This window comes from Stegostoma tigrinum, chromosome 16 (assembly GCF_030684315.1).
Source record: "Stegostoma tigrinum isolate sSteTig4 chromosome 16, sSteTig4.hap1, whole genome shotgun sequence".
NCBI lineage: Eukaryota > Metazoa > Chordata > Chondrichthyes > Orectolobiformes > Stegostomatidae > Stegostoma > Stegostoma tigrinum.
This window is the reverse complement of record NC_081369.1, coordinates 28,442,155-28,463,766: the sequence shown is the minus strand read 5'-3', so window position 1 is coordinate 28,463,766 and position 21,612 is coordinate 28,442,155. Positions and strand designations below refer to the sequence as shown.

The window sequence follows — 21,612 nt, the reverse complement described above, 5'->3', positions numbered from 1 at the left end:
GACACAAAGTTAGCGGACAGCAGGTAGATGGGATCTACACATGACAAGACAGTGGGCACTGGTGCTTAGAGCTGAAGACAGTCCAGGTGCCAACTCACTGCAAGACAACACTACATACAGGTCTCAGCTGAGGACTGGGCCAAAGAAAGTAGATCTGCGCTTACACCAAAATGCTTACTGTACCAGATCAAACAGCATAGTGAAGTCCAGCATCAATGTGACATTAAAAAATTGAGCAGAGACAGTAATATAGCTTGGTGAACACACAGTGATCAGAGACTTTACCCTGACGTCAAATACTGACATGATACAGAGTCTGATGGTCAACTTCAGCATCTCTTGCAACACAAACAACATTTACTAGCAGCTCAAACTACTGTTATTTTAGCTCTGCATAAATGTGCAATGAGGCTTCTGGGGTATTACAGCACTTTATAGTCAGCTGTTCCACTGAGACAGTCTTTTGTTGACAGCATAATCTGCCTGGTATCCAAGATGCTGACAGTCATTAGGCATACAAATGTAATACCTTCTTTACAAATATAGGATCCTGTACACTTTTCATTCAAGTGCACATTCAAGTCATGGACACTATTTTTGTACACGAATAGACCTCACAGCTACAGAACTATGGAGAGATTGCATTATGGTAAAGGTGTCACAGGTTGGGACTCAGCACATTGGAATTTATAAGAGTGAGAGGTGACCTCATTGAAACATACAGGATTGTTAAGATACCTGACAGGATAAATGCTAAGAGGATGTGTTACTTCATGGGAGAGTCCAAGAGCAGAGGGCATTGTCTCAGAATAAACGGGCAACAATTTAAGAGCGAGATGAGTGGGAGGCATTTCTTCTCTCAGAGGGTTAAGTGTCTTTGGAACTCGGTGCCACCGAGAGTTGTGAGGTAGAGTCCTTGTGCATAGTTAAGGCTGAGAGATAGATAGATAAAGACAGAAAGATATGGGAGAAAAGTATTACAAAATTAAGTCAGGTATTTAACCTTTATTTATTTTTTGTGAATGAGGCTGGCCATTCACAATGAATGGGAGGGAATGACACTATCTTCCCCCAAATTTCAAACTAAACAAATGTAGACAGTCTAGACATTTCATACTTTGCTCAGAATCCCTTTGGGATTGGGAAAACGGTATATCTCTTGCTTGAGAACAGTAGACCATGTTCTAATCTGTGGATTATTTCTCCATTGAAGTACCTTATATCTATTGGATATCCTTCACAGAGAATGTTGTTCTTTGCAAACACTGTTATTTACAATGTTTAGCTGGAGGACCCTTAGTCTCTGGAATTTATTTCCTGAAAGACTGCTGCTATGTTGAAGTAAGTCTTTCTTACAGTATCCTTGATTTGTGGTTCAGGCAACCTCTTGTTCTTGACCACGTTCTGAATTTGTGGATGTTGTACTGGCTCCTCTGGAGTGATATACTGCTTACCTCACTCCCATTATTGATGAGGCTGAGCATCGTTGGCCATTTCTTGTAGTTGTTTGACTAGCAAAGTAAACTTTTTTTTAAAAAAGTCGCAGCCATGCTACTGCTTACCTAGCACTCTCTCTTTGACTGGCATTGACTATTATGTTACATCAGTTTGCTCAGAAAACTGTTGAGCTGTCTGAACATCTTCATTTAAAGAATTGATAATGAGCTCAAGTAGGTTGTGCTCCTCATTCTTCAGGCAAATTCTGCTCAGTTTTACCTTTAGATCTTCCAGCAACGATCAGTGGATCTTGGTTAGTTGCCTTCTGGGGTATAGTTGAAACCCTTCTACTTTCCAAAGGTAGTTTTGAGGTCATGCCAAACACACACACCCAAAAGTGCACGACTTGTACTGCAGTGTAACTTGGAGGGTTTCTATGCTTTTGACAATTATTATTGACAATCTTATTACTGTGGCCTGTTGCTTCTGCTTCTTCAGCCCATCGTAACTGCTCTGATAAGATGCTGACCTCAGCACTTGTATCAAGCTTAAATTCAAAATGACATTCACTGATATTTGTTCCATAAATCGCTGATACTTAGAATCAACAATTTCCCCTGCAATTACCTGAGTTAACGTTTCTAAAGAGGAATGTTCTAACTTATTAAGATATCTGTGATTAGAACCTCTTGCTTTTCTGCACCTCTGTAACTGTGTCCTATTCTGCACTTAGTGTTTGATTTTGAGGCATTGCCATACATTCTGAACTGTTGCCTCCATGAAATCCAATCTTATGTTCTGTGTAGGCCATCTTTCACCTTGAAACTGTTAGGAGGTATTAAAACATTTTCCATTTCTTCTCAATGAGCTGAGTAATCTTATCACTGTGAACTTGTTTTAAATCCAGAGCAGTTCAACATTGTTTGAAATGAAGCATTTCTCCAACTTGTGTCCTTGTATTCACAAATGCTATTTAAAATTCTCTTGCAAGAGATTTCAAGACTTCAATAATAATAAGTGTAGCAGTAATTTCTATTTGCTAGTCATTTTAGCCCTGTATTTCTATAAAACCATACAAAATTATTCATTATTTTCAATTTTATTAACTATGCTTTTTTTCTGCAATGAATTATTATTTTCAAGCTTTTTAAATCTGTTTTTTGTAATATTGTACCTCTGTAATACTTACTGGACTTACACACCTTTTCCAGGTTTTTTCAGCCAAGATGCAGTATTACCGCTTTTTCTTGGACTTAGTGGACGTTTCGCCATCTTGTACGATATAAAATCACCAAGCAATTCCTGCTACACAAGTGTATAAATAAGGTTCTTGGGTTAAATATAAATATTTTATTTATTTTTATTACATTAATCTTTCTACAGCCACCACAGCTTAATGACTATTTTACATTGCTCATTCTTCCCGGCCCTCTATTTTTTGAACTTCTACATTAAGTTTATTCGAAATTGTTCGTTTTCATCTTAAAAAAATTCTGAGGCCTTCTGATGCTGTAACGCTGATCTGAATTTATTTTCTGGCTCTTTCACTGTTCATTGAAGCTACACCTCTTGGAGTCAAATGTCAATGGTGCCAATGTTAATTTTAAGGAGCAAAAACTCTCTTTCACACTCCCTTGTCTTCCCTTTCTTGCCTTTATGCTGTTTCTCACAAATCATTCACCTTTCCCATAAGGGTGTCTAATTTTACCTCCTACAGATATCAGTTGTGCCTAATAGAAACTTTTTCACTAAGACTTTTGCATCTCTAAGATTAACTGACTTTTCTCTCTTTCCATAGCCCATGCTCTTACTGTAGCACTGCTTAACATCTTCTGAAAGAAGCTTTGACTTTGGAGAACTCAACTTTCCTTTTTGTTGCTTCCACAGCTCCTGCTGTCTCTTTCTGACAGTAGCCGCATTTCAGCTGCTGACTAACTGTCCTCTGAAGGCAGTAATGCTTTTGAAGTGTCACATCCAGTTGCTTGAAAATTTTCCTTCACTTTAGGGTCTTCTGTATTTATTCTTCTCATGGTATCCTAATGAAGGATCCCAGCCCGAAACGTCGACTGTCCTGCTCCTCTGATGCTGCCTGGCCTGCTGTGTTCGTCCAGCTCCACACTGTCGGCTCTGACTCCAGCATCTGCAGTTTACTTGCTATCTCCGAGTGTGCTGGGTAAGGGTTGTTTGCGGTATTTCATTGGCACCAATTTACCTTCTTGTTTTCGTTTGTTTTGGCCCTACCTAGAAATTATTGGTATAGGATACCATAGTGTGTCTGTAGAAGAGGATAGACCTTCTTAGATAACTTGAAGATTTATTGTGTGATAGCAATAAGTACAACTACATTTGATCAGATGTGTTTCGTAGGAACTGAGGTACCTTTGCTCCACCTGAAATCTAGAGCAGAACTCCTCACCTCTATGTACACACTCTGTGTGCTGTCACTAGAGTGAGTGGAGACACTCTAACATGATCATTAACCCTTCAGAACTATGAGCTTGTATAACAAAGTACAAATGCAGATTGTGATCCTTGTAATTCCAGTAATGAGGAGATGGATTGCTATTCATCTCCTAACATCATTTGACAGAAATGATTTTTTGGGAATTATAGTAAAAAAAATTACTCAGTTCATGATTGACCAACATTTTAATGTTACATTTAGTAAACAAAGTTGATAAACTCTACTAAGTGCTATAAAATTGCTTTTAAAATGATCAACACGATAGACATTTTTGTAGACTATTTATACCAAATGATGAAAAGCTACCAAAATTAGCACACTAATCTCTTTGTTGAGTATATTGTGATAAGATAGAGTAACAAAAAGCCAACAGGCTTTCTTCTTCAGTATTGCCAAGAACATAATGCTATATTAAGTTGTGCAAACTATTAGATCACAGAAATTGTCGCAGCATTTATGTTCTGAAAATACTCAACAATGCACTGATAAGCATTATAAATAATGCAATGGTTCATGGGAGTTCAGGCCTCCTCCTTCGCAGCTAGCAATGTGGAAATAATATGGTAGTAATATTTTATAAATAAAGTGTAAACTGCAGGGAATATACTTTTCCAGACTTGGTTGTAGACACATTCTTTCTTTCAGGATTTAGGTACCAAACGCGGATTAACACCAGTACATGAGAACAAGGTTATTGTGTTTAGTTTAATCCATAAAGATTTGCGAAAAAAGTGTTAGTGGTTTTCTAAATTTCTCTAATTCTGCTTTACAATATCCAGCACAATAGATATAATGCAATCTATACCGTGATTAAATTATTGTGTATCTAACATAATACGGACGTTAGGAAAGGTACTCCAAAAGAATTCATGTAGCATAGAAAAAAAACTAGAATCTTAATGCAATTAATAAATACACATTAAACAACATCACAACCAAATAGAACAGAAAAAAACAAACGACTGCTTTTAAAGCATTATTTTATCTTAAGAACCTTTAGTTAAGAAACAATAGGGTTAATATATGCAAAAAAGAGGATGTGTTAAAAAAGGACAATTATCTGAACCCATGCTAAGAATATTTGACAAGTATGAGGGCTTGGTATTCAAATATTTGTCACTAAAATGTTAACTGTTTAGACTTTTATATCTTTAATAGCAGACAAGGTGCTTTAAATAAATAAATTATGCATGCAGAGAGATATCTATCCTGTAGTCACTTAGTTTTAAAGCATGGACCATGGGAGGAAAAAAAGCTTCCCATTTTCCATAAAAATAATTTTACTTTGTCTAATAATATTCAAGGAACATTTTAAGCAAAATGATGATTTTGGTCATGCAGTTTTGTGTTGGCATTTTTCTTAAGATGCTCAGAGACACTTAAGTTTCTTAGATGTACCTAATTTGCTGTGATGAATTGCGTGCACGCTTCAGTGATCATAACTGCAGCTGAGACCTATTATATTTAATGATCTAGACTTTTTTTTCCCTGAAAACACCCAGGCATGTATTGTTGTGTTAAAATGAAGAACGCACTTCTGTTATAAGTGTAAAAGGAAATAAACTTCAGAAAATGCCAGGCTATTGAATCTAGATATTATAAGATGGGCTGTATTGTGCATACTGTTTGGTGGAGAGTGGAATGTTTGGAACAGGCATAGAGCAGAACTAAATGAATTCAAACACTGAGAAATATAAACATAATTGTGAGCATTGTTTTCAAAAATGCTTGACTTCACTTTTATTGAAATATAAATTGTTTTATATGTGAAGATGTATCTAATTTGTGAAACATAACATTTTTACGCTCCAACTTAGCTGTATTCTTCAAAATACCCGTGTACTGTTTGGCTTTCAAACCCCTGATTGACAAGGTTGTGAATGGGTAATGTGGGTCCTGTCATGTCATGCAGTATTCTCATTATGTGAGTAAGTAATGGTGTTTTGGGTCACTGCCTTCAATCTGTGAAAACATTTTGAAATATTTAAATTTTTCGTTTCATGTACCTTTATGGGAGTTAGTTCTGGGAGGTATCAGTTAACGGGATAAGGTATTTGTTGTTACGGTGCATTGCTTGACTATAATAAGTGTAGTTTGGTAAATTATAATATAATCTGTTCAACACCACACAGTAGAATTTATGCCTGATGGTCCTTCCAAGTTATTCCTAGTTAAAGCATGATAGTGAGTTGCTGGCCTGTCATCAGATGTCACAGTTTGGGGATTTGGTATTTAAGAAGAGTAAACAGAAGGATGAGCCTGACTTTAAGTGCTACGATAGAGCGCCAGACAGGTAATGCAGGGATTCTCTGACTGCATCTTTTTCTCCAAACTAGTCATCAGCACTGAATACTGATCAATGGTGGCTTGTCTCTGAGTTTCAGAGGCTCCAGTTCCTGACACTAGGGGTGGCTCAGCTGCAAACCAGGGAAGAAGAAAATTGAGAAAGCAACAGTGATAGAGGATGTTGCAATTATGAGAACAGATAGTCATTTCTGGGATTCAGACCACTATCCAGGGTAGTATTCCAGGTCCCTGGTACAGGGTTTGGCGAATGCGACTGAGTGTTTCAGATTGTCCAGACAATAGATGGACAATCAGAAGTCAAGGTCCATATAAAGGATCAATACCATTGGTGAAAAAAACAGGGATGAGATCCCGTGGGCAGATATAAAAGGATGACCAAAACTGTACACAATACCTTTAAATTGAATGGAAATCCTGTCCCCAAGGCAACAATTTCTGGATAATCAGAGGCTGACAGCTCTTCCTGCAGAATTGGGATCAGTGGGTGTTACCAGTAATTCACATTAGCTTTTGTCAAGGTTTAAGATTCCATCCCTTGGAGAAATGTAAGTGATGGCGGTATGAGGATTCAGGGAATACATTCACAGGCAAGGAGGGTAAGGTGTTCCAAGGAAAGGACATGGAGGTGGCTCTCAGTGGGCCCCTCACTTCCAGAGACATATCAATTTATTTTATTAATTAATGGGATGTGGCCCATGCCAGTGAATGCTGGCTGAATGCTTTCAGCCCTTATGTTGAGTCGCTTGCTTGGACCAGTTCAGAAGTTCAAGAGTCAACCACATTGCTTATATCTGGATTCATATATCGGCCTAAAGGGTAAAGATGGCGGATTTCCTTTCCTAAAAGGATATTACTGAACCAGACTGGTTTTCATAATTGACAATGAAAACAACAACTGAATTTATTTCCACCATATTCCAAGATCATGCATCCAAATCCGAACCAATCACTATTTTCCCTCACACCACAGTTAATTCATCTATCAGACACCTTATATCAGTATTCTATGGTTTGAAGCTCTTCCACCCAAAGGAAGTCTCTCCCTGCCAAGTCTGTACGGCCCAAAAAACCCTATCAAATGTTTTCTAAACTTTTTCTCCATGAAGAACCTCCCTAAAGCCTTCACACCCTCTTGAAAGTGAGAGTGGTTAGGATTTGGGTGCAGAATGTGCCGGAAGTCAATTCAATTGTCGCTTTAAAAAGGATTAGATTACCACGTGAAGAGAAAATAATTATCAGAGATCATAAAATATACAATTAATAGGCCATGCAGCCCATTGAGTTAGCTTCACCATTCAGTAAGATCATGGCTGATCTGATGAATCTCAGTTATACCTTCCTGCCTTTTCCCCATGGATTCCTCAATGGATTGAAAATCTATCTATCTCAACCTTGAATATACATAATAAAACAGGCTTGACAGCTCTCTGCAGTAAAGAATTCCACAGATTCACTACCCTGAGAGAAGACATTCCTCCTTATCTGTCTTAAATGAGTGATCCCCTACTTTGATTATGCTCTTTGGTCCTACAAGTGGAAACAACCTCTCCGCATCTACCCTGCTACTTCCCCTAAGAATCTTGCTATATTTCAATAAGGTTGTCTCGCGATCTTCTAAACTCCGACAAGTACAAGCCCAATCTATTTAACCTCTCCTCTTAAGACAGTCCCTCCCCACCCAGGATGAACCTCGGGAATCTTCTCTGGACTGTCTCTAATGCCGGTACATCTGTCTTCAGATAAGGGGACCAAAACTATTGTTAGTATTGCTGGGCTACAGGAAAAATACACGGGAGCAGTTGCACAGTTTCTCTTCCAGAGAGCTGTCATGAAATAATAGATTGCATGTTGCCTCTTGGCCTATAGCTAATCTACACTTTGAGGAGTCTGTTATTGGATAAAATGTTTTTGTTACCAACTCAGATTGGAGTAGTGAATCAAAACACCAGATCAGTTAAGTTCACTGGTGATTTTAGATGTAGGGCAGTAGAGATTGATACACTAAGCACCATTCACATGTGAGCATTGGATCAAATTGTGCTGCACCTTAACATATCAACCACATGGAGGATGTGACTATTAGTGAGAAAAGCTCAGAACTTACTGACGACTTAAGGTAAGCATCATCGTCCGACAGCTTCTAAGTATATACAAGGACATCCAATCTCACTTTTTCAACCCCTATCCTCGATTCCCACCATGCCCTATATTGGCAGATGCATGTTGAGAGTCCAGTCTTGATGATCTCAATTGTTTCTAACTAAACAATGTGATGTCTAAAGTTACTATCATGAAACCTCATTATGAACTCCCAATTCCTTATAACAAAAACGATGCTGTAAACCAGGAACAAAAACAGAAACTGCTGGAAATGTTCAGCAGGTCTAGCAGCATCTGTGAAGAAAAAAAAAATCGTAGATAATGTTTTGGGTCCATTGACCCTTCCTCCGAAATGTTAACTCTGATTTTTTTTTAAAGAGATGCTGCCAGACCCGCTGAGCTTTTCCAGCAACTTCTGTTTGTGGCCCTTAAAACCAATTCCACTTGCCTCTGAAGAAGGGTCTAGGCCTGAAACGTCAGCTTTCCTGCTCCTCTGACGCTGCTTGGCCTGCTGTGTTCATCCAGCTCTACCCCCTGTTATCTCCACCTGCCACTCTGGCTACTATCTTAAGACTGAGCTAGATCTCAATATTGAGACAATAGCATATATGGTTCTGACTCCACGTTGTCTGCACTATAAGTGCTTCCCCATATCTCTATCTCTGCCTTTGCCCCTTTGCTTTTGAAGACAAAACCAGGCATTGTCACCTTTACTGACACAGGAAGAGGGGCAGGAATAGACTATACACCGAATCAAGTCTGTTATGCCATTCAATACAATCATGATTGATCTTGGGCATCAATTTCTCTTTCCTGCCTGCTTTCCATCTTCTTTGATTCTCTAGAACCAAAAGTCTGTCTAAGCCAGCCTTACACACATTCAACAAGACAAACTCCACAAGCCTCTAAGAAAGAACATTCCAAAGACACATAACCTTTTGAATGAAGAGACTCCTATTTCGTCTCAGTCCAATCTCTCAGCATCTCTAGCTCCTTCTGCACCATATACATTTCCATGAGAACCACCTCTCATTGTTTTTCTAATTGCAGAAAATACGATCCAATTTGTTTATTCTAGATTTTAATCTCACCCCAATGGCAGGGAGAGGACTGTACAGGGTTTAAATCTCTGTAATTATTGACCACCATTTTCAACAGGTTTATTTCATCATCGAAGGCATGCATTAGAAAATAGCCAGTGGAGAACAAATGCGTGTTCAGTGGGATCCTATGATCGAAAGTAAACTTCAGCATCATCTTAACCTTAAGTCATACAAGTTCCACTTTCATCCAACCCACTACTGATGGCTTTATTTTCTATAATCAACAATTCAAGGCAGGATTGAAAGACACTAAGCTACAGGGAACTGTCTCTGTCTGCCTGACCTCTAAGTGTGTTGTTTGGATTGCCAAGAGAGTTTTCAGCTTGTGGGTTGCTTCCTTCTGATATTTTCTTTGTTTCGTGCACTCACAGTAAGCTCTACCTGCCAATCATGAGTGTCATTATTGTTCGGTTCATTCAGATGGCAGAACCGTACAAGGGCAAGAACCAGCCAAAGTCTCAGGAACCAGCACGAACAGCAGCTGGACCTATTAGAAGACAGCTGGTAGGGGGTGGGCTGCTCCGGGTGGGGAACCACCAGTCAGAACGTCCCTCATGGTGTGCTGCCAGATCACAGCAGACTTACAACCAATGAATAATATCAGGTGGGTTGTAGGATCACTTTCACAACAGAAATAATGAATTGTTTTTCTTTCCTCTGTGAAGTTCTGTGCTGCATAACACAAGGGATAATTAAACTGGAGAGCAGGATAGTTCCCAACTTAGCTACGCAAAAATCAGCATCAAGTACATGAGAGATTTTTGAAAAAATATGCTTATTAACAAGAGCGAGTGTCTCCCACTTGCCATTAGGATGATGCAGGAACAAGATTCAGGGAATGGCTGCAGCATAAATTCTTCTCCAAGACTTATCTCTCTCACAACAGTTTAAAAGAAGTATCAAAACAAGAGAGGTCAAAGATAACAAGAGTATAAATAATTCCTAAGCAATACTAAACATTATATGGTAATGCAATTTCCCTTTCATAAATATTAACTAACAGTGAGCGAAACATCAATATCTACATTTGTTACTTGTAAGAATGTAAAATAGCTGGCCTAACAAATTGCTCATGCTAATGTACACCGGTTATCTAGTTCCATCAGCTTCCTCTGTAAGTTCATTAACAGCCAGTATTTTCAGAACCGGCCTGAAAAAATCCTTCAAAGACAGCATCAAAGTCTGGTTCTTTTTTTAATTTGTCACCTAAGCAAGGGATTACCTCCTAAATATGATCACTCAAATAAGGAAGATGTTTCATATTGGAAATTCTCCATTTCACATTGATTTTTTTTTTAAATAATACGATCTGCATTTTCCTTTCAATGCTATCCTATTTGAATTTAAAAACTGGGGAAAACGTAGGCATAAAATCTCCAAAACAGCAATCAGTTGCTCATCAAACAGCTGGGAATGTACTTCAAAAAAATTCCACAGATTTTCTGTTTGTCTGTACACATCTGAAAGACTAAGTTTCCCATTGTTAAAGTCTATCTTGTAGCATTTTCAAGAGTGTGTGCAACTTTCTCAAAGACCAGCAGACAAATCTAAATGTTCATTTTAGAACTCAGACTTTCAAAGTAGAAGCCAACCTTTTCAATACCAGACAGTAAACTTGTAATTGATGCCAGCTTCAAGGTAGATGAATGTTAAGGAGACCAGAGCACCATTTGAAGAAAGATATGTTGTTGTGCTGTTCAACCAGATATCCTTTCTCTAACTAATCTCTCATGGGCATCCTCAGGACCTTATTAAAGACTTGAGTTTTCCACCCACTAACTTTGAATGGACAATGATCTGTGATGGTATTCAAAGTCATCTGCTCTATGTTAAGTATTTTGAATCATTTCTGCTAAAGGATGAGACCAATGTAAGCACATATCCTTGTTTCTCCCACTATTCTTGTTGACACAAATGACCTATATCTGTTTTGTAATGTTCTGCTAACTTACTCATATGCATTCATTTCTTTTGCTCAATATTTTAGAGACTATGAAACACATGCTCAAAGGGAGTTTATCTGCCAAGTGTTAATTCTTTTGGCACATGTGGATAATATCTACGTTACAAACAAGTATTACTGGTGGGCAGACCACTTGTTTTATCAGCAAATTTAGCGTTCCCTCAGCATTTAGCTGATTGTATCTTCTGCCCAAGTGAGTCCTCATTACCTATCACCACTTTACGTCGGCGGTTGAATTGGTGTTTTTCAGTGTAGTTTTCAGAATGGTATAGCCAGTATACTGTTCTGAAAAGCAGGCTCTCCAACTTTGAAAGAGGTCGCACTGAACAATATTGCTGGAATTTAAAAGGTGAAAAATGGGAAAATAGTGTAGGCAATCATGGTATTAGTTGTGAAGGTTAACAGGAGGAGACCTTTCAGGTCCACCCACAGAAAAGATAAAGAAAAGATGGTCAAGAAGGTCAACTTCCAGATTCTGTACCCAAGGGCCTCAGGAAGTTAAATGAAATCACCTGGTAGTCACCAATACTGAATGCTTCTTCACATCACATTTCTTACCCATCATATCACAACCACATATGGTGCTCAATGCCCATATCACGTATCACTCTCACAGTAGCCCTCCCTAACATATCGCTTATAAATGCCCCACTTAGCCCAGCTAGCAATGCTGCCAGCCACACATTCATCTTTTATAATCTCCACATACCTCCGGTTTGCTATGGTCTATATAATACTCGTACAAAGTGCCATGTTATTATTGAAAGATGAGTCCTGATCACAGCACATTGTGCTGTAAAATACATCAGATGGATGTGTTTCCACCATCCTCTTTCCTGCTAGGGATCTACAAGTCTGCTTAATCTACTGTGGTAGAGAAAAACCACCAGTGGTCATATGGGAAGAGTAACTTGTTTTAAACTAGATGTTATTTATTGCATATTAGCAACTGGGTACATATTACATTGGTATGATAGACGTTGCTAGTGAGACAATAAGGGGGAGATAGCACAATGTTGGATTTTACTCCTTCAAGGTGCAAAAGCTGATCCCTTGCCCAAGACCATTTGACATCATCAAACTAAGCAATGCTTAAAACACTCCTCATGCAGAGGGTCGTGTGTGTCTGGAACAAGTTGCCTGAGGAGATCATAGAATCCCCACAATGTGGAAACAAGTCATTCGGCCCAACAAGTCCACACTGACCTTCTGAAGTCCATCCCACCCAGACCCATCCCCTAACCCTGTATATCCCAAGGATAACACACCTAACCCACACACCTCTGAACAATATGGACGACTTAGCATGGCCAATCCTACTAAACGATACATCTTTGGACTGTGGGAGGAAACAACAGCACCAGCGGAAGCCCACGCAGACACAGGGAGAATGTGCAAACTCCACGCAGTCAGTTACCTGAGGCTGGAATCATACCCGGGTCCCTGGTGCTGTGAGGCAGCAGTGCTAACCACTGAGCCACCATGCCATGGTGGAGGCTGGTGCAATTGCAATGTTTAAAAGGTACCTAGATGGGTATATGTATAGGAAGAGTTTAGAGGGATATGGGCCAAATGCTGACAAATGGGAGTGGGTCAGATTGTGATATCTCATTGGTGTGGATGAGTTGGTCTGAAGGATCTGTTTGCATGCTGCATGACTCTATGGCTCTAACTGCCACTTGTCCAGCCACAGCAGGGCGGTAGGTGGTGATCTGGGGTAGGGTAGGGAGAGAAGGTAAAATACTCACATGGCCCCACACACACACACACACACACACACACACACACATCACCCAATGCCAGACTGAATGTTTCTCAATCAATAGTCTAATGTAAATCTTTGTCAGAAAGATTTCAGTTCTCATTCTGCTAATTACCAATCCTCCTTGCAGCATGATGTGGTCACGCAGGCGCAGGATTCACAATCGTCAGTGTATCAGCGGGAAATCAGTAAAAAGAGAGACAGAAAATCCTCTCCACACTGATTGTTGTGGAGGGCTATGGCTTTAACTATTGTTAGTAGCAATGCGTTAATCAACTACCTCATTATACAGAACAACTGCACCACTGATTCATTTTAAGTGTGAAAACTTTGTTTTAAGTTCACTAAATGAGGCCTGTTATTTGCTGATTACTGTCACTCTTTTGCTAATTGAATTACACAATTCAAGAGCTCCAGTACACTGCGAGGGAAAAATTATTTGTGTACTTGAGCCATGATTGGTCTTCACTCATTCATTTGATTAACAGTAGACGATTAGAGCTTCTTTAAGTGGGTGAAGAGAATTCAGAGTTGGTACGTGGAAACAGCGATAGTCTGAGGTACAAATTTAATTCATGTGATTTGATAATGATAAAATGCCTTCTCTAGGGATGAAGCGGGATCTAAATTGTGCCTTCCCAGTTTGTTTTGCTGTGTCAGCAGTGCTTTAGTAGAAATACTGCATTCTATCATTTTGTTTATTAAATTTTGACATTTAGCTGCATTTTGCCTAAATTAAACAAGGTACATACCCCAACGAGTCAAAAAAATGTTGTGTTCGGTTGGTGTGAGTTATCATTTGTTAGATTGTGAAGATTATACAGCTGTATATCACAGACAGACAGACAGAATTCAGTAGTTTTTTCGCCACATTATTAGCAGGATTGTTGAATTCTTTTACATGTGTAACTGCTAGCGATGGTTTTCTGAGCATGAATTTTAAAGTGGATGTGTACCCTGTTTGATACTGAGCTACATTAAGCGAGTCAATTTTAGTTCCAACTCCTTTCTGAGCTCAGTGAGCTGATATCAGTTAGGATGGTAGTGTCAATGCGCTCTAGTGGAATCAGTATCTCTGAATGAGAAAGGAGGAGTCAACAAAAGTCCATCTTTAAAAACATTAGCTGACCTTGCTATATAAATACACTGCACACAGAGGGTGGGAATTTTATGACAATTAATTCAAAGTCTGATTGCCCAAAGCCTTTTTACTTCATAGAAAGTATTCAACTGGAGCCAGATAGAATACTCTGCCACTCACTTGGATGACTGCAGGTCCAACAGCTCTCAAGCAGCTCAACAACATCCAGGATAAAACAGTTCATTTGATGGACACCCTATCAACCACTTTAGCCATTCACGTCTTCACCACTGCTATACAATGACTGCTGTGTGCGCGATCTGTAAGATGCATTTCAGCAACATGCAACAATCCTTCAACAGCAGCTTCCAAACCTGCAATCTCCACTTGGTTAAAATGATTACATTGCACAGGAACATCAATACCTACAAGTTGTATGTTCTTTGTTTGACTTCACAATTGCTAAAGGACTATGACAGAATGGTGTTACGGCTTAGCTGTAAGCATAGAACCATATTCTGTTATGTATGTTAAATTTTAGGACCGAAAGGTGTGGAGTTATAATTACTAAGAGGTAGAATGATCTATCAAAGTTTAAAAAAAGACATATTATTCCAAAATCTTGGTATTCTAATTTACTAGTTGTTAAATAAAATAGTTAGGTTATTTTCCTACTTATTTTATATGTTTAGAAGCAGTGAATATAGGTTAGTCCCCACAGTCTAATATAAAACTAACTAAACAGCAATCAATCATGGTTTCTAGGATAAGCCCCTGTGCAAGTGTTGCAATGCAGCAACAATTTTACAAGGTTTACAATAAAGACAAATGAATGGGAGCTGGTTTTATCTCTGTAATGCTCTCCACTCTGATTTAATCATTGGAAGCAACAGTTCTCTGTTACGCAGCTTGAATTGTGCATGAAAAATCCCTGGCTCTGCATTAGAGAAAGTGTATTGACCTCTAGCTGAATTAAACAGACAAGCATGTAATATGCACTTCAAATAGGCATGCAATTCTTTGTGCTGCTGCACATGAAAATAGTAACTATCCAGTGAGACTTGGTAATTTTTTAGTAATTAGATTAAGGCTGTAGTTAAACATTATGTTGGTCAAGGAATCAGGATTTGAATTTGTTTGTTACATGCTTTCAAAAAGCATCTGTACACGTTTTTCCATTTTCGCAGCTATCCTCTTAATGTGTTAACTTCTGCTTTTTTCATATTGATATGTCAAAATGAGTATGATCACAGCATCAAATATTAACACAACCTTGCGAGATATGCACACATCCATTTGTCTTTCAAGTAAGCCAAGACATTATTCCAGATTAAAACCTTGTACAGAAACTGACCATTCTTCATTGCTACTGGCTCACAACTTGGAACTCCTTACTCAACAGCACGTGGGTGTACCTTCACTATATAACTGTAGCAGTTCATAAAAAGGGCTCAGAATTACCTTCTCAAGGATAACTAACAAGAGACAATACTGAGCTGGATAGGAACACGCACATTCCAAGAATGAATAATGAAAAATAGGAACCATGGATGGATTATTAGTTAGTTAGGCATTAGAATGGATGCACCATAAAGAATGTCCAGACAAAGGTTTGTGCAATTCTTGCATTCTGAGACAATACAGATCCCAGTACGAAAGCATCCGAAACTTCAGACGCTATCTCATTGGTATCAGTCCGAATTTGTCTGTGCAAATATGAAGCAATATTCTCTTTTTAAAGCAGAACTTCACGGTTCCGATTTGTACAAACTGGGCAGCTCAACTAGTCATTGTACGCTTGAGATGCATAGACTGGAGCTTCTGCAGTTATCAGAGCCCATGAGGTCATAGAAAAAGTCTCCATTATATTGAGTCAATCAATGTAAACAATCACAACTGGCACAGCCTCACGGAGATGATGCGTATAATGCTGTCTAGTTTTTTTAACCCTGCTCCACCATTTATCTCAATTCCTTCATCTTGATTTATTTTTGTTAAGTTTTTAAAGGGACTATCATCTAGATATGCACTGCATACATAAATCTAAAACCTTCACAAGAACATACTGTGATTATGGAATAATTGTATGAGGTACATTGTAAGGCAAGGCCTGCACAGAAAGTAAATGGAAGAAACAACATTAAAATTTCCAGGTTCCCACAAGTTTAATAAAATGCAATGTCATATAAGTACTAATTGGCTAGAGAAATAATAATATAGCAAACATGTGTTACCACAGGAATATGCAAAAATCAACAATAAGTCTTATAACTCCTTTATAAACAGTTAAATCACCCAAGAGATAGATTTTGTGTGACACGGAGCACTAACAAATAAGTTATATTTATTTCTCATTAATCAAATCGAGTTAAAAGTAAAATATGCATGGGTTTATTTATTCTTTGCCTTGCTTAACTATTAAATAATCAGACGCAAAGTATCTTGAGGATACCTGAAGTTCAGTTTGAAAGAAGAATTTCTGTGGGCATTGCGAACAGTCGTAAATCTTATCTTCTTGCCCATGTACTGCGAAGATGTGCTGCTGCAGTTTGTTTGCCTGCACGAAGACTGAAAATAATTGAAAGTGATCAGGAGTGCATCTGCTGCAGAACTTGGCTGCCATTCCCAGCTGTACATCTATTACTACCACACTGAGCCAAATCCCCCACGGATCGAGTGATATTTATCAATAAATCATTTTTTTGTTTCACTAAATTTAATCTACTGTGTAGGTGATATTAATAATTTAACATTTCAAGGCAAGTGCTTCATTTATTTATAACATCTTGTATACTGGGGCTCTTTTTAATGTGTGCACATGAAGATGCCTTTTTGGGGTCGCTAATTATTAGTCTATGTCCTGGGATGGATCGTCAGAAATGAACCTGCATCTTCAGTAAAACCATTACTCACCATGCCCACCCAAATAACATTCAATGTTAATATGTGCCAACCGTGAAGCAAACAAGGAAAAGATAAAAGAAAGTGAAGATCAGATTTTTGTCCCAGTTATATTTTTAGTGACTTGAGCTTATCAAAGTAAGGGATGCTTGAATGAAGACATTAGAAAGAAAGAGCATCTGTTTGCAGCCTATCAAGCATCAGTGATGAATGGTCAGGTATAGGTTTTGTGTACATCATCAACTTCATGAAGGGTGGTGAAAAGTATTGCACTGCCTTTTATTTGTCACAATAAAACTGATAGGTTACTCCAGTTGACGAATATCAGTGGAGCAGCATAGGTGAAGTAGTGAGAAGTCCATTAGCTTTATATTAAAATGTTTATTCCCCGAGTTAACATCGCAATGGGTGAAAACATAATGACAAATCAATTTGTTTGTTGGGCAGTCATATTTCTAATTGAGTAGCATGCCATTAGTCTAATGTTCTACAAAATTATGTTACAAAGGAACTACACATCATGGGATATAGTGGAATCTGTTGAGAAGCCCCATTGCTAACTTAATGCAAGTTAACCAAGTCTTTGAAAACCAAACAAGATAATTAGTTGCAACAGTGGAGATAACACCTGGATCTTTCTTACATTTGATTAGTGAATTGTGTGTTGTACAAATCTGGGACAGTAAAGGTAATGATCAATGTTTTGCCAAAGCTAGATTATTAAGATAGGCAATATCATCATGAATTGGGTACTATATACTAGAAATCTTCAGTAATATGTTTTGTAATCAACCTGTTCATAGATATTATGAATCTCTGTAGCAGGTGGAACTTGAACCTGGGCCTCTTGGCTCAGAGATAGGGACACAACAACTGCACTACGACATCCTCATCAAATCTTTAGAAGTAAACTACAAAACTTGAGTGGATCAAGCTGCAGACTGTAACGAACATAAAAACATATTTTGATTGAAATCCCGTAACTTTGAATGAAAACAAAATGTGTGACACTAATTCACAATCATTTAAATTTATTTAAAGCAAAAAAAATTTGTCCACTAAGGCAGAAAATTGAGCAAGAAATCTAAAACTACAATAGAGCCTTAGTGCAGCTCAAATAGCCAATCTCCATTCCTGGACTAGCACTAGTTGCAGTGTGGCCTTAAAGGGACATGTTCTAACATGAAATCGGGAAAGACTGACAATTCCAATTAAAAATGATTACCTGTTTCGTAAGAAGGGAGTAAATCTGCTTTTCATCCAATTAATAATGAATTTTATCGTTCCAGAGAGCAAGTCAAACATTTTAATTTTTCCTTAAGTCAGAATCAGATTAATATTATTGTGTTTGAGAATTATAGCACCCCTTTGGGGACAGAAACCCCTATTGCTGATGCTTATAACATTTAATAAAAACAGAACACGAGGCCAAAATGCACTAGATAGAGGATCATGTTATTTCTGCTTTTTTGTGATTTAGGAAGGGACTTCCTATCTAGTTTGTGAGATGATCGGACTAAGGTATGCAAGAACTGAGCTAAAACAGAAACAGGTTAAATACATCTGATCAATGCAGCTGCAGGTATAGAACACAGTGTGTGTATGGACTGTATGAGGGGCCCATCTGCGAGTACATGTGCAGTGAATTGGAGCCTCAGGTGTAGTTTATGACCTGCAATCACCAGTGTTTACAGAGAGGCTAAATCAAACAGCAAGTATGAAATTTTGCGTTTGAGTACAAATTGTTATGGCCACACACTAATTAAATTCAGTGAGGTGAAATCAGACCAAATGAGCTCTTGCTGAAGTTGCTCAATACAGTACTTTTAATTTCCCAACTATCCAGACTAAGACCATTTACCATGATAAATCTGGAGTTGTTCATTTATTCATCCATTCCCTCATGTTTAATGTCCTTATCCCTGGCAAGAAGTTATTCTCTGTCATCCTGGTCATTCCCTCTAGTATGGTCACATCTGTACTCCTTTTAGTAACATGACTTGGCTATCACTGAATTTGATTGGACTCATCAAATTCTCTTGTCCTTACTCTTTTCTGAAAGAACAGGTTCATATTCCAGAAACACATGAGAGTGAAAATAAGCCTCAGATTCAGTTTCCACCATCACCTGTCTCGTCCTTTGTTAACAAGTACAAGAGCGAGCAGCCCATGAATCAATAAGGTCAACACCATGCTGCCGTCCACATTGTCTCTGTTGCTTTCCTGGGTTCTGCATCAAGTCAAATTTTGCCTCAGGTCCCCCTATATCCTAGCCTTGAGCAAAGTATATTGGAGGAACAGAACTTCATCTATTGATTAGAAATTTTATAGATTTCCAGACTCAATACTGAATTAAACAACTCATGAGCTATGCCCCCACTTTTTGTTTCTTGTATTTTTTTATTTTGGTTTTAGACAACTGCTGCAGGGGATGATTCTGTCTCCATTAAGGCCATCTTTTGTTCCTTTACTTCGGTTACCATTATCATCTTAGTCCACTTTGCACCATTAACACTTCTGGTCTTTCCTGTCTGTTTCCAATCACAGATCATCCCTTTTGCTCTTTTCCTTTCCACTACCTCTGAAATTGTTTAAAATCTGTCATATCTTCAACTTTTTCATGTTCTCCTGAAAGGTCATTACCTGAAATATTGACCATTTGTCTTTCTATCCAGATCCTGCTGTACCTGCTGAGCATTTCCTGTCTTCATTCTAGAGTTCCAGCATTCACGGTTTTGCTTTGGCATTGTTAAATGTATTGTTTCTTAAATCTTTCCTAAAATGATCTATGATTCCACATTTGGATCTCACCAATCAGGTTGATGCTCATTTTATGGTGTAAGTCGCTCTGATCAAAGTCGAAAATTAAATTCTCTCTCTCTCAGAACACGGTGGATTTTCTCTCCACATTTTCTCGACAGCTTTTGCCAGTTTTGATCAAATTATCTACTTCCAATTTCTTTTCTCCATTTTTACAACAGCAAGATAGCTCTGGCTCAGCTCCACACTTACTTTCATTGTAAATTTTTTGCTATCTCCTACAACGGCTTCTCATTCTGGTTCAGGATCATTAAATTTTAAGCTTCAGAATGCATCGTCAGCTATCTTCCTGTTCTCAGCTATATGATGTCTCTCCTTAGCAGCATCATCCAAAATCACAGGGTTAACTTCCACATGTATGCTAATTACAACCAGCTTTATACCTCCATAACCTCCCTATGGCCATGTCACTACCTGTGGTTTCAAACTGCTTGTCAAACTTTCAGTCTTCAATTAGGTCACGACTTCCTCCAGTAAAGTAAAAGACCGACCAATGGCATTGTTGTCACCTCATGCTGCAACTTCCATAATCTTGCAACGAATTCCAGTTCATCATCAGCCAGTAACTCAACATGAAACAAACGGTTTAGACTCCTGCACCCAATGAAACCAAGTATGAGTAAGTCTGTATACTCAGACAAAATAAAAGTCTTTTCCACCACCATAACATTGACCATATCAAGTGCTGCCTTGGTCAGCTACTCCTGAAACCCAAGTCTTAAAATGTTAGAGACTCAAACATTCCAACAATTTTCTGACCATCCTCCAAACTCTTTAATCCTCAATCCAGTCAGCACTACATCCTATCACACATATCTATCAAACTGCACTGCACAATTTGAACTATATTGGCATTTGGTTCCCCTGGTGCCTCCCAAATTAAAATTCTTATTCGCATTGAAATCCTTACATGGCTTCATTCCTCCCTATCTCTGCAACCTTTTCGATCCTCATCATCCCTCTCCCTACATCTCTTTGCTTCTCCAGCTTGGGGCTCTCACATATCTGCCCTTCCAACATACTACCCTTTACAGAGAGGTCGTCCATCATCTTGCCTGCATGGCCCAGAATGATGCTTCTCAATCCCTTCAACTCCCATCTTTATATCCTCCTTTAAGAACCCCCTTAAAATGTAACTGGGCTCCAGTATCATTTGAGTGAATCTGTGTTGCACCTCCTTAGCCAATGTATTTTTCTGGAGGTATGGTGCCCACAACTGCACACAATACTCCAGATGGGATCTGACCAAGGGTCTGCGCAACTGAAGCACAGCTTCCTCTCCTTTGTAATCTAGCCCCTCTTGTGAAAAAGGCTGACATTTTATTAGCTGTTTTGATTGCCTTTTCTAGGTGCGCTGTAGTTGCAAATGATTGTGTATTTAGACTCACAAATTTGCACCTCATTGCCAACTTCAAATCCTGAAGAATTTCCATAAACAAGCAGAGAATGCAGTCAATGTGACTTTGGTTAAAATACATCGGCATTTCTGAATCTTGATTCCAAAAGTGGAATTATTTCGTTTATATTAATTCAATAAAAATATTAATATAATTAATGAAGTAGTAGTGATTTCACTACTTTCAATGTTATAGCTAAAAGTCCAGTATTATACTCAAGCACAGCAAATTTTTCATTTCTTTGGCAGAAATTACTCCTATATTTTCAGAATTGAAC

General features: G+C 38.4%; 1 protein-coding gene across 7 annotated transcripts in view; it reads right to left on the bottom strand.

Moving 5' to 3' along the window:
- The window catches only part of znf423 (zinc finger protein 423), a 333,392-nt gene that overhangs the window by 20,694 nt on the left and 291,086 nt on the right, over positions 1–21,612 (bottom strand). For all 7 annotated transcript variants that reach the window (XM_059651673.1, XM_048546745.2, XM_048546746.2 and 4 more), the window contains one exon: positions 16,670–16,785. In XM_059651673.1, coding sequence (XP_059507656.1) covers positions 16,670–16,785 — 116 coding nt within the window. The remainder of the gene's footprint in view (positions 1–16,669; positions 16,786–21,612) is intronic.